This window comes from Euprymna scolopes, chromosome 7, assembly GCF_053919585.1.
Source record: "Euprymna scolopes isolate OS-2025 chromosome 7, ASM5391958v1, whole genome shotgun sequence".
Classification (NCBI taxonomy): Eukaryota; Metazoa; Mollusca; class Cephalopoda; order Sepiida; family Sepiolidae; genus Euprymna; species Euprymna scolopes.
The window spans coordinates 152,075,078-152,090,193 of record NC_136488.1 but is presented as its reverse complement, the minus strand read 5'-3'; the positions used below and the strand labels follow the sequence as shown (position 1 = coordinate 152,090,193).

The 15,116-nt window shown below is 32.0% G+C and overlaps 1 protein-coding gene across 2 annotated transcripts in view; it reads right to left on the bottom strand.

Moving 5' to 3' along the window:
* LOC145280058 (regulator of telomere elongation helicase 1-like) overlaps positions 1-15,116 on the bottom strand; it is a 1,039,981-nt gene that overhangs the window by 83,374 nt on the left and 941,491 nt on the right. For both annotated transcript variants that reach the window (XM_080131745.1, XM_080131746.1), the window contains exons 24-25: positions 4,946-5,061; positions 1,372-1,495 (exon numbers count right to left, since the gene is read on the bottom strand). In XM_080131745.1, the coding sequence (XP_079987871.1) occupies positions 1,372-1,495; positions 4,946-5,061 (240 nt within the window). The remainder of the gene's footprint in view (positions 1-1,371; positions 1,496-4,945; positions 5,062-15,116) is intronic.

Below are 15,116 nucleotides of genomic sequence, written 5' to 3'. Positions count from 1 at the left end.
CAGGCAAACGGAATCAAATAAAAACTTCCTGACCCATCCAACTAGCAACAAAATCCCATCCTTCACTGTAGAGGTCCTAGATTTTCTAGTCTGATAGATATATTATGAATAGTAGTCCAAATAATCCATACATTCTTTTACCTTTTATTAAACCCCAAACAAGAAATACTACCACTGAAACATAAAGGGTTACTGTGAATTAGGGGTCAAGTTTAAAGGTGGCCTCCTAAGTGGGGAGTTGTGCAGAAAATGTTTGTTCACATTACATTTATATTTCTGCATTTTGGCATAATTGGGGAACAGGCGGAAAGGAAAGAATTCCAAAGGCAAACAGTCTGAAGAAAGAAGCTATTAGAGGAGAACGTCTTTCGACATCTGAAAGACTCTATAGAGAATGGAGCAGTCGTGTTGTTTGGGGGTATTTATGTAACATAGCGCAGATATGCACACATCAATGCATGAGAAGTAACATCACCGGTGGAGGGGGGAAAAGGACTATAAAAAAAAAAGAGAAAGACAAAGATCTTGTGAGAGACGAGACAATGTTCGAGATCTTGTGAGACGTGGAGAAAGTTCTAGATCACGTGGGTGACATCATGGCCATAATGACGAGGAAATAAATGTTGTTGTACAGAACCAAAAAGCGAATCTAAGTTATTTCTTATTCTTTGTGTTGGACTCCTTTGTGACTGAAACTGCACACAATGTGTGTTAGTTCCCAGACAATGTTACATTTACATTAAGTGGGTACTAGTGTAGTAAGTTCGTTGGAGCACATTCCATTAAAAAACAAGCACAAAGATACAACATTGTAGTGATGAGACAGAGGCTGGAGCTTGGTAGACAGTGCAAGATCTATTCGTTTCGAAAGTTTTTCTTTACATCCTGTCTAAGATGGAGAAGCTAATGTCTGATGCACCAACCCAGAAACCTTTTTAACTAACCACCAAAAAAAAAAAAAAAAAAAAAAAAAAAATGAAATTCAGCAAGGGGGATAACTCATACATACTTATACAGAAATAGAAATAAAATTTTAGTTATAAGGGAGGCAATTCTTATATTCTTCAATTAAATATAAATTTAATTGAAGAATATAAGAATTGCCTCCCTTACAACTAAAATTTTATTTCTATTTCTGTATAAGTTTAGAAATGTAGCAACGATACACCATGCATGGACGAATGGTAGTTGTGTAGATATAGGATAAGTTGGCAGGCCTTCAGTGCACTACTGAAACCATCCATTTATGGAGGCACTTCCACCAGGGTTGAACTTATCCCAGTTGGAGTTAAGTAGTGCACACTCTGCATGTAATGTCCAGCTGAGATGACCACAAAGAAATGTTTAACATATAGAATATATTTTACTTACATTGCTTTCGGCTTGTTTGAAGAAGGTACTTATCATTCGGAGTGAAGGTCCAAAATTTTCTAATTTCACAACAGAGTTTTGTAACCATAACGGCAACTGTTTAATGTTATTTTGAAAAGCGAATCTAAAAAAGAAAAAGAGAAATAAATTACGATTCTGAATTTTTTGAGATGAGGATTGGTAATACATATTATTTGGATTTTTTGGACTACTGTTCTCATTGACCGAAACGTTGTGTAAATGACATTCAATATGAGAGCGGTAATCCAAAAAATCCAAATAATACGAGAACTTAGTTTTTAATATTTGCAGAATGTCCGACTACCCAACTGATTAAGACTAACAAAAGAGTCAAAAAGTCATCTACAACATTTTATTAATGTGGATATCATATTTCAAAACTCATTACCAATGGAATATTCCAGAAAGTGGAAAAGTAGAAATGAAACTGACGTGTTCAAAAAGTTACGTCATAACAGGAAGTAGATATGGCGATGAAGCCAGTAAGATCTTTCTCTTAGGTGCTAGATGTTGAATGCATGGGTGTCTTTTTAGGCTCTTCCAACCACAACACCTATGAGGGTTGGTCGGTGATGTTTCATAATGTCACCTAACTGGACCATTTTTTTTTTATTCTTCAGGGACAAGTTGCCATTACAGCGTTTTCTCTTCAGTTCTTGTCTCACTGTGACATTTTTAACTCTGTGTTGGAGACGCCCTCCATGGGATTAATGGACTATCTCATGATGTCACTTCCGGTAACAAGACCGGTACCCGGCAGTCTGAGATTAACACGCGACCAAGCAGGTCATGTGCAAACGCCCTACCATTGAGGTATGGTATTACTCAAGTCACTTTGCCTGTAATTTATATGAATACATGTTTCGTTCCTTTCGTTTATTACCATTTAACCCCATAACACTTTGTCTTTAATTATTTTTCATTTTTTTTTATTCTCCATTACTTATTTGTTAACGAATGCTTCTTGAACTTAATTTAGGCTGTTTTCTAGGATTTTTAGTCCCACTTTTTTTCCTTTCCATTTCTCTGCAACATGATCGTCGATGAGACTTGGCTTTTCTAACGCCATTTTCAGTCTTATTTTCCTGCCTTTTAGTTCACTCATGACGTTTTTGTGCACACTTTTTTTGCCATAGCCTGGTATGTTGTATATTATTCATATCATTTTAATTCAAATCTATTTGATGGGTTCTTTGCTTCTTTTAATGACATCTTTCTCGAGTAGGAAAAGTGTTATTTCTCACATTTACGGCAAACCAAGTTTACAAGTCTTCTTTTATTATCAATCTTTATGAAACAGTCTTCGCAGGATTTCTTGTGTCTTCCAACCTTTCGACTCGTAGTCACCTTTTTTCTTCTCTTTTTACCACAGCATATTTTTCTCATTTACAACAAGTCAAGTTTATAATCCCCTTTATTAACACACTCTTTTTGGAATGGTTGTCACAGGATTCCTCCTGCTGTCAACCTTTCCACAGTTTGACTTGTCGCATTCACCTTCTTTTTCCCTCCCTTTAATGCGTACATTTCTCCTCTTCTGTCAGAGTAAGACTCACCACCTTTATTTCATATTTATTCCAAATTTTTGTTCAACTCCAGATGTGAACTAAAGATATTTTTCATTTTATGAAACTGGTTTGTTTTTTTATATTTGTGATTCTGAGTTTATCTTGGCTATCCAAAGCAAGATGTTAATTAGCATTCACCGAGGGAAGCACAGTTGGATGACAATTGCCTGTATGAACTTGTGATATATATATATATATATATATATATATATATATATATATATATATATATATATACTGTTTTAACAAAAATCAAGACTTCAAGAAATGGGTTGATAGCAACAAAAAGTGTATTTCATTGTTAGTTACGATTGTTTCAAGACCATTTCGACAAATTCAAACAATATGTCGTTTGAAATTTTTCACAAGAACAGCCTTTCTTCAGACTTATTGAATAAAAAACAACTTTAATAATGAAACATTAAGGAAAAGAAACATTTCCTTTATGAGGAAAAGAAAACAAGCGGGGACATTTTACCTCTGTCGTATCCTTTGTAAAGTATTTTTTAAAGTATATATATATATATATATATATATATATATATATATATATATATATATATATATATATATATAAATAAAATATACATCAAGTGCGCTTGAAAGCCAAATTACAACGCAATATTAGGAAAATAAACAAATAGTTTACTTCCTTGAAATTTATAATCTCTCTCTCTCTCTCTCTCTCTCTATATATATATATATATATATATAAAAGCGAAAATGTGTGTATGTATGTTCGCTTTGTGTGGATGTCCAAGAAAGGCTTTTTTCAGAGAAGCGGTCGGTCGGCTCACAACTTCTTAAAACTTTTTATATCACATATAAATCATAATATCTCTGAGTTAACAACGGATCTCGCCTGTCTAATTTGCTCGACTTCGGGAAGATAAATATTCAACATTTGTCGCTCGCCACATGTGGATTAGGCTTTGTCGTATAATAAAAGCGACATTAATTCTGGCGGTATTTTCCGGCTATCGCCGGAAATGTCCGAAAGCAATCAGCTTTGATCAATGTGGACAATTGTTATTCAAATTGGACAAGGGGAGCTGGTTTCTCCCCCCCCCCACATCTTGGGAAAAGTTGACCTCATTAAAATGTGCACCTAAAAAAAGCGTTCTCGCAGTAAATGAAATACCCCGCAGTCAAAGTTGACCTCATTAAGTCATTAAAACGTACACCTGCCAAATCTAAATAATTAAATAAATTCAAACATTTTTCCGTTAGTATCGCGCGGTGGCCCAATGGTTAATGTTGCACTTTTTTTTTTCACACTTTAATTTCCAACTTTGCTTCAAGGGTTTGGGTTCGATCCTCATACTCACCTACCAAAACTTTTTTTTTAATTTACCCCCCTCCCCCCGCCCCGGAGTTTTGATTTACCTCCAAACACCCGGGCAACGCCGGGTACCCCCCCCCGGTAGTTTAAATATATTTCGGAGTCAAACTCCATTCTCTGTCTGTTGTTTTCTTTCCTTTATTTTCTTCTTCTTTCTTGCCATGTTGTGAAGTTGGAGAAAGAAAAATCTGTTTGTTTTGACTCTGAAATATATTTCAAGCAAGATATTTATTTTCCTAATATTGCATTGTAATTTGCCTTTCAAGCGTACTTGATGCATATTTCATTTTATTCATATTAACTCAACGCTTTTATAATGGAACTCACACCCTTGACGTTAATTTCGCATAGCCAACGCACCGTTCTAACATTTCAAAATATAACCATTGAGAGACAACGCGCGGATCTTTATAAACAGACTTTTCTTTTACTATAAAAAAAAAAAAGGAAGGGAGATGTTAGCTATTAACTGATTACATGTGTAACAGAAGATCTGTTGTAAGAAAAAGAATCAACCATAATGCTACAAATAACGTGTAACAAAAAGAACTTTGTAGCAGTGGATAAGCAAGTATATTTTTATGTAACTTATTTCGTTGAAAAAAAAAAAAAAAAAAAAAAGATTGAATAATATAAACTTTACCTGGTGTCACACAGAATGATGGCGCCGTAATCATGCCTGTGTCGGATAACTCGACCAATAGCTTGATTTACGGCTCGAGATGCCTGCTGTTTGTACCACTCATTCCCAGTTATACTCTGCAATGGAAAAAAAAAAAAAAAGATTAAAATCAAAACAGCTACTTTCTATTTCATTAAAGACTTTAGAAAAAAGAAATTTTCTGTATAAATAAAATTAAACAGTTTCATCACTGTATTGAAAAACAATATAATAATGTGCCGGATTTGTATTGCTCATGATGCCATTGTTACTATAACTACTTTATTGAAAACTAGCAGTTCAGCCCGGCTTTGCTTGGGCCCTATGTACTATTCATAACTTCATGTGAATATATATATATATATATATATATATATATATATATATATATATATATTAAAACTTTGACTCATGTCCAGGTAACCTACATCTAAAATTTCAAGTGTTTAGACCCAAAATTGGCAGAGGAGTTTGGTAGAGTCTGCAAAGGTCAACTCTTTCAACTTTAACCTTTTGGCAGCCAAATTTTCGCCCAAAGACTGATTAAAAGGCTTGCTGCATGTCTGAATATCCTTTATGCAAAATTTTAAATGTTTAGACCCAAAATTGGCTGAATAGTTTGATAGAGACCGCAAAACTGATTAAAAATATTTTATCAAATCTCAATACTCCTTATGTCAAATCTCGAGTCTATAGACTGAAAACTGACAGAGTAGTTTAGTAGGGAAATGTACACACACACACAATTTTACTTTTATAGATATATATACAGATTTCTGTTCTTACAACATCAGACCCTTTCACGAGGCAGATATGAACTTTATATATCAGACAAAAGCTTGCATCCTGGTAAAAAAATTAAAGCTCACTTCCAAATGTAAAACTGATAATAACAGAAAAAAAAATGTCAGTTTAACAATTATGGATTTCATATTATTTGAATTTTTGGGCGACCGTTTTCATCTAGCACAATGTTTCAGTCAATGTAACCTCCGACCTTCTTCACGTGTACTTTATTTACAGTGGTAGAATGCTCTTGTTCTGTCAACCATGACTAGGTAGAAGTTTTTAGTGATATGCAATTGTATTTTTAGTGTCAACCTTTAGAAGAATGTAAGTTACAACTGAATCTTACCAAGTACTCTATTCACTGTGCCAGGAGTCTTTGTGACAGAAAGATTCCCGAGTTTGACAAGATACACCTGAAGAAGGTCGGAGGCTACACACACACACACATCACTAATTATTTTTCAGTTTAATTATCTTTTTACTCATGCTTTTTACCATGCTATAGAATATTAACTCAATTATCTCATGATATTGTACGGTGAAATATAGGTTATGTGTATAGTTGGATGTGTGTGCATGTGTATGCATATGTAATATTTATCTAAATGTATGAGTAGATATGAATGCGTGTGCACACCTATGCATATTAAAGCACTCATGCTCACGCATACTCACACACACACATGCTCTCCACACGCATATATGCTCTCAAATGCACACACACACACTTATGAAAAAAAACAAAAAAAAAACAGAAAAACAAATACACACCAACTATACACACAGAGGAGGGCAATCATAAGAAATGAACAATAAACAAACTATCACCGACCTACCCTTAATATTAAATTCCATCAAATAACACCAATCTGACCTAGCTGAAGGCCACACAAGTTGGAAGAAGCAGCCATTCAAAAACACATTTCACTGTGTAAGAAGAGAAGGACATTAGCTCTTGGAACAGCTTCTCCAAATCCAACTTCCATTACAAAATATCTGATGAGGGCGTAAAAATCGCTTGAGATGCATTATAAACATTCAAAATTATTATCATTATTATTATTATAATAATAACAACAACAACAACAACTTAAAAGAATGGCTCTTGTCACAGCCGACACCATCAAAGTTTTCTTTTTTTGAAGATAATTGAAGTTCTTCAAAATGTTTTGTGTGCAAGATGGCAGTCATACGCACTGTTTCATTTGTGATGCGACTCATGTATGAGACATCAAGTACTTTTCTAAAACATCTTATTTCAACTACTTGGATTTTTCTTTGCAGTTTCACATGCATATTGAAAGATCAACAGGACAAACACATGTAGTAGCTCCAACTTAGTTGACAGACTAATAGTTGTGTTCTTCCATATTGGTTTTAATTTTGCCATTGCTACTGCTATCTAACCCACACTTTCTAGGATTCAGTCTTTAAACCCTTCTCACTGAGCAATGCTCCAAGATATTTAAACTGATTTACTATCTCAAGTTCTTGTCCATGAATTGTAATCTTATTTTTTTAGCTAGAAGATGTGTACATCTATATACTGTCTGAATAATTCCCTATGGCGACTAAGTTGCTCCACTGAGCAAAGTGAATCTTATGAATGCTAAAAATGCAAATAGCTATGATTGCTTACACTCTTTCTTTTTCTACCTCATTGCAATTCACTTTCTGCTTCACTTCCCAAAGCTAACAACTTTTAACATGAACGTGTAAACAAAGTATTTCCAACCAATATAAATACCCCCCTCTCAAAGTAACATGTACAGATGAAATTGGAAACTCCTACAAGTTTGTCCTTCCAGATTGGTTCTAATTTTGTCATTGCTATTGTTGTGTGTACCGCCCTGACTAGAACTTTGGTTTTTGAACCCTCTTCATTGAAACATTTACTTTGTTGTCAGACTCTGACAAATTTAAAAAGTTTATGCTTGGAGCATCAAGAAGTTTCATCAGATGACCACTATTTACAGTATTAACACAACATAAATATAAAGATCAAATTCTGTCGAATATTTCATCTGATAGTTCCCAAAGATGCCCTCTTAATTCATCTTTTACCATTGAGAGTCAAATACGTCCTAAGATGGAGTACTGTTACCACATCTGGAGAGGTGCTACTCAGAATATCCTTTCCTGCCTTCACAGAGTACAAAACACAGAGGATGATGCCTTCTTCTCCTTCTCACAGAAGAGACGTTACTAGTCTTGCTCTACTCTATCTTAATTTTTATGGTATATACTTGACTGAGTTTTAATCTATAAAGCATTCACAACAAAAACTTTACTAGCTACAGCCATCTATTATATAAATCTCACCTGTCTGTTTAAATGTATGTATGTATGTATGTATGTATGTATGTATGTATGCCTAAAACTTTTCTCAGCAGCATCGGACTGGATCGAAACCAGTGCCGTCTGAAAGTCTTGGTCGAATAATGTGAAAATTAGAAAAAACAGTTATTTCCTATAGAATTAAACATTCGCAATGAGGGAGGGTAGCAAAAAGTCGTTCCTCCATGACAATTTAGCCAAACATGCATGCACAAAAACGTTCTTTCTTGAATTAGTTTAAATAGACAAAAAATGACCTTACTTCGCTTATGCGATCGTAGAGTAGTGGTTATAGTGACAGCGTTGTTGTCTTAAGGTTGCATGTTCGCGTCGACATATCAGACATTTTTTTTTGATTTTTAAAGTTTTAATATTTAAACAGGGTTAATTATGCCATTTTTTTCATTCGTTTTTTTTTCTTTAGTTTCCTTTTTTTTATTTTTCCATCACATTCACAGTTTTTTTTTTTCTGATTTTTTAAAGAAGTTTTAACATTTCGTTCGCTTATTCTTTATTTTCCATTTTATCATTGTTTTGATTTACTCCCCCCACCACCACCACCACACACACTGGGCAACGCCGGGTACTCCTGCTAGTTGTTAATAAATTCCTCTTCTCTTTCTGTGTACTTAGAACTTTGATGAGCAAAGTTTCTTTCCTAGAACTGCCTGTTTGTAGAACACAGTACCATGAGAATGATTTCTAGCTTACTATAGCATTGTCATTGTCAAGTCTAATGTAAACAAATTCTTGTTGAGCCATCCTTTTAAATAATCAATTTATGACCAGTTACAACCATCATTACTAATCTCCTCGATGTTTCACTATCTAACTTAACCTTTATCCTTGAGTGACCTTTGGGTCTTCATAAACGTGATCTCGTTTGTAATAAAGAAAAAAAAAAATCAATTCTATCTCAAGATATTTTGTTTCCGTTTTTTTTTGTTTTTACTAAGAAGTCACCACGTATCAAGGCCCAAAGGCCACCCAAAGATAAAGTTTAAATGAGTACCAGGTAAACGGTGAGACAGACAACATTGTGATGATTGGTAATTATGGTGTTGATTGGGTAAAATTTTCTTTATTTAAGAACAAGAATTTGTTTACATTGGACTTGAAAACGACCATACTTTAGTAAGCTGGGGAGCAGCCCTATGGTATTGTGTTCTACAAATTGGCAGTTTTTAAAAAGAAACTTTGCTCAGGGATATTGCTGATCTTAATCTGATCTGAAAACTTGTTTAAAAAAATTTACTGGACGACAAGTAATTTGTTTACAAAAAAAAAAAAAAGAAAAGATTTTAATTTAAGATCTTGAAAACGGCGATGCATATTGAGGAAAACAAACATGATTTTCATAATTACTACAAATTAAAAAGTTTCATTTTTTTATTTATTTATTCTGAAAAGCTATATATATCAGAATAATGAAATTAATTAGATCACAGATTAATGAATCTTGTGGTATCAAGTTTTACAAAATATTTTTGCAAGGTAATATTTTCATATAAGACAATCCCAGCCAAATAAAATTGTTCAATATACTAGATAGAGAAAATCAAAAAATTTACAGTTTTTGTACTTAAATTTCATTAAAAAAAAAATAATTTTTCAAAACAAAAATTTATTATTTGAACAAAGAATACAATATACAAAGTAATTTCCTACTTTCATTACTAAAAATATAATAATAAATTCACTCAAATCTGGGTCAAATTTACTTTCGAAGACTTAACAAATCAAAGCAAACATTTTGTAGGCTGAATGGTGCATGCCTATAATTTGGCCTAAAAAATATTTTTTACAAGAAAAATCTGAAAAAAATCTTTATAATGTACGTACTTGTCACTGCATGAAGATGTCATATTCCAAAAATCACATAAAACAATAAAGTAGTTTTTTTTATTTAAGAAAATCAAATATTATCACACATTTTAGCAAAGAATTGCTTCACACCATCTTGCTTGAGACTGATATGCTACTAACGACACCTGTCGGAAATATAGGATCAACAAAGGCAGACAATCGACTTGGAAACAAAAATGGCAAAACCCTTTATTATTTTTTTTTAAATGTCGAAAACACTTTTTTTTTCTAATACAAATACAAAATAATAAATTAACATAACGACTTCTTTTCCTTTCGTTTTGCCATTTTTGTTTCTAAGTCAATTGTCTGCCCTTGTTGATCCTATATTTCTGACAAGTGTTATTAATAGCGTATCAGTCTCAAACAAGATGGTATGAAGCAATTCTTCGCTAAAATGTGTGATAATATTTGATTTTCTTAAATAAAAAAAACAAAACAACTTAATCGATTTACGTAATTTTTGGAATATGACATCTTCATGCAGTGACAAGTACGTACATTATAAAAATTTTTTTAAAGATTTTTCTTGTAAAAATTTTTTTTAGGCCCAATTATAGGCAAGCACCGGCTGAATGTTCTTCCTGATGGTAATCCATGGAGGTGCTGGGGATCAGTATTTTTGCTTCATTAGCCCTCCGGTTTTGTTTATTTATTTATTTATTTATTTGTTCATTTATTTATTTATCTATTTGTTTATTTATTTATTTGTTTATTTATTTATTTGTTTATTTATTTATTTGTTTGCTTATTTATTTATTTGTTTATTTATCTGTTTATTTATTTGCTTATTTATTTATTTGTTTGTTTATTTATGTGTTTATTTATTTGATTATTCATTATTTTATTTATGTTTTTATTTGTTTGCTTATTTATTTATTTGTTTGTTTATTTATGTGTTTATTTATTTGGTTATTTATTATTTTATTTATGTGTTTATTTATTTGTTTATTTATTTGTTTGTTTATTTATTTATTTGTTTATTTATTTATTTATTTGTTTGCTTATTTATTTATTTGTTTGTTTATTTATGTGTTTATTTATTTATCTATTTGTTTATTCATCTATTTGGTTATTTATTATTTTATTTATGTGTTTATTTATTTGTTTATTTATTTATTTATTTCATTAAAAAGAAATTTTTTCACTGGTTTTCTGCTCTACTACTCACTGTGGAGTCCAACTTCCATTGAACATATACCAGGGATGATTTCAATTGCCTTGATTGAGACGAGAATACACAACCAGTATACTTGCACTGAGTACAGTTTTTGAGTCACTGCTAGTCTCAGATTTAGCACCCGAATATAAATATTAATTAACATGTTTAAGACTTTTCTTGGCACAATTGATCCTCAGCCATTGCCTCCTACCATTTAAAAATTATAAAGAGGATAAATGTCTGAAGAGAAATCAGGTCGATTAATATAATTAGGATGAACTTTTTTGATAGGGTATGTCTTGGAATGATAAGATATTTTATTGCTAAACTAGAGTAAGATAAAATTTTGACCGTTCCATTCATTTCCAACGTTGGGGTGCTGTATAGAAACATGATCCATTTTTATTATAGGAAAGAATCTTGGGCATATAGAAGTGATGAGAAATCATTTTTAAATAACTAAATGGAAAATCATCTTTTAATAACTGAAAATATGAATATAATTAATACCTTTACCCAATTGTAGCGACTGCTACATACGGCTGGAACAAATCTTTGGCAGAGACATTTTCATAGTAATCACTGTTTCAACGTCCACGGATATCAGAACGTGTAGGATTACAACGTCATAATTTGCTCAGCTGCATACATGTGATAAAGGAACTCTGTTGCAGTCCACACGCAGGGATACAACAAATAGACTGGAATGTTCCAGAACACCCATATATAAGGTTTCACCCGCGCAAATCAAATCAGTTCAGTTTAGTTTTATTCCAGTTTCTTCTCTTGTTTCCTCCGAGACTGGAGCTAAAGTAACTTCGTCTTGGAAGACGTTAAAATTCCCTGTCTTGAATTTGCACGCCAAGCAAATGAACCTTAATTCACATCATGAAAAATTACCACAGCGAACGAGAATTATTTCTTCTTTTCGACAATGCTATTTCGAACGTCTGTTTTCTTTTGTGATGAACACACACACATACACGCATGACGCTTACATGGTTTAGTGACTTTCTTTTTTCCTAAAAAAAAAAAAATAACCACGTGTGTCCCTTCTGTTCATAAAAATCAGTAATCTTAAATTTCATGCCCCTTTTTCACCAGACACTCATTTAGATAAGCCTGCCTAATGAACACTCGTTGCAAAAAAAAAAAAACTTTGAATTAATGTTTCTTAAACGCATAAATAGATGTTATTTCATTTCAATACAGCGATCTGGAGTTCTTTGTTAAGTGTCGTTGTTTTTTTCTGAAGTTATTCACATTCTTTTATTTTATATGTGTAAGGATGTGGTTTGGTAGAAGCCTTTTGCAAATCGAAGATTACATTAAATTTACCTTTAACGGTCTCATGGATACTCTACTACTATTGACTTAAAAACTGATAGATCCTTATTGTGAATTAGTGAACATCGACACACACCCTTAACCTGTACAATTAGGGTTGATAGAACGAGAATAACTCACTCTGACAAATAAATACTTTGGTTTGAAATAATTTTTCAAGCTTTACATAAAGGTCAAGAAGTTTGAAAACATACATCTAAAGAATGTAGGAGGAGACGTTATGCAAATAACAATCAAAATAGGAATAGATGTCTGAATAATTCAAATACTGCAAACTATTGTGTTCAAGTATACACTAATATTGGTGGGAAAGGCATAAACCTACAATCTGTTCGCATCTATGTGTAAAATAGTGACTTGTGTTCAACTAATTGTATGCAGCTCATCATCAAGAGTTAGTGGTACGTTTCAACATTAAATACCTAAAAGCGACTTTATAAGACAGAAACCAAACAAACCTTTCTTACGAGGGTTGTTCCAACAGTAAAGCCTGCTATTTTTAATTCAAAAAACTAAAATGTTGAAGAGCTACAAAGATGGAAGCGGTACCATTAAAACGAGTGACCTTTTGTGCTTCAACAATTATTTTTCTACATAGTCACCACTATTCTCAATGCACTTTTGCCAGCCTCTTTTGATGCTTCAGTTGTAAAAGTCCAGAGTGTGCTTTGTCACTCACATCTCTGTCGTCACTATAAAATCGACGAACCCATCTCCTAACTGTGATGGCATCAAGTGCATCAGCTTCATAAATGTTCAACAAGCGACGATGAATGCTGATTGGTTCAATTTTTTTCTGCAATAAGGAATTCAATAATGCATCTCTGCTTCTGACACACGTCCATGACAGAGATTGCTTTCTAAAAGTCTCATACCATCAATATCCGCAAAAGAGAGATGACGCTTTCAGATAATGAACGCATAAGTTCAGTCATCATAAAGAATGCAATTTGCAATCCCCTCTGATCTATTTGGGCAGATAAAAAAAATAGGAGGCAATACTTTTTGGAACGTTCCTTATAAATGCTGCAAAACTCTTTTTGAGTTATTAAAATAATTGCGTGACAAGTTATTAAGTTTTCTTTAAATGTTAGTGCGATAACCTAGTTTAGAAAGACTCAGAAAATAATTGAAAATCTCATTAAATACTTTTTTGAAGAGAATGGTCGTTTTTTCTCTGGTTTAAGAAGCGGCCATATTGGTTAGAGGCAAAAAAGTCAAAATATTTAGAAATTATTAAAAAAAAAAAATATTCAATACGATTCTCAAATTGAAAGCTGAAGACGATTAAAAATAATTATTTAAAATTACTTTTTTAAAAGCACTCAAGAACTATTAATTGCTCTACAATTCTCTAATGTTCATCATTTGAAAACTAAGATGATTTAATAAAAAATATTTTTATAAAATTTATCATATTTTAATATCGTCCGATAATTAAAATGTTCTTTTGCAATGAAAATATAACAACCAAGAAATGAAAAGATTAAAAAAAATATATACAACTAATAGCTTTTACCAAATACATTAAACTTGAATTTTCTACCGAGCTGTATAAGTTTAACATTTTGAAACCGTTTTCAATTTTTTTTTTTTTTTTTAAATTTCTGAATCGTATCGTATGTTTGACTCATTAAAGCATGAAAAACATGGTTGCTTAGCTTTGGATAAATTTAGACTGAAAATATATTAAAAAAGAAAATAATGATAATAAAAAGGATTTACCCTGTTATTAATCTTAGTCCGAGGGTGGCATTTTGCTAAATTTGACTTTCGGTTAGTAAATGGCTACGTCACTTTTTTTTCTTTTTTTTTTTAAAGGAATGAAGCACCACCACCAACAACAGAGGTGGAAAATCAGCCATTTTGTTTCTGAAGTTTCAAAAGAAAGAACTTCAAACGAATTTTAATTTTGAAATTAAAAAAAAAAATTGAAAACAGTTTCAGAATGTTAAAAGTAAGCTGGTCACTAGAAAATTAAATTTTAATGCGTTTAGTAAAAGTTATTTATTGTATATATCTTTTTCCTTATTTCTTGATTGTTAACTATACGGCACTATTACTAAAAATACATTTATACTAAAACTATATAAGGTGTGACCTGGATAAACCTTAGTACATTATACATTATCGTATATATTTACTGCTCCTTAGGCGATAGTGAAGGTATTTTAAAAGCAAATTTACTTTTTGCTGGTTTATGGGGCGTGCATTAAAGTTGAAGAACTTGTGTTACTTTTTACAATAATTTTTGCATGTCTTCAATTATTAACAAAAACTTCAACAGTTTGCTGCCATTTTCCTCCCAACCCAGTTTATCTATATTCTTATAATTTTTTTTTTTTTGTGTATTGATATTCATATTAAAAACCCTTTTTTCTATTTATTTAAAAACAAAATACAACTTAGTTATATACGTGTCGTAGAATTGAATTCAGCTGCAAAAGATCTAGCTAATTTGCATATTCTTTTAAACATTCATTTTAATTAATTCCTTATTAGTGTTTTTGGGTTTTCTTATTGGATGATCATCTTTAGTTAACTATTACGTGTAATTATATTCATGTAGATATTCTACATGATTTATACTTGCGTAATATTTGCGTAAAAGGGTTATAGTAAATACAAGTCTCTTTCTATATATATTTATGT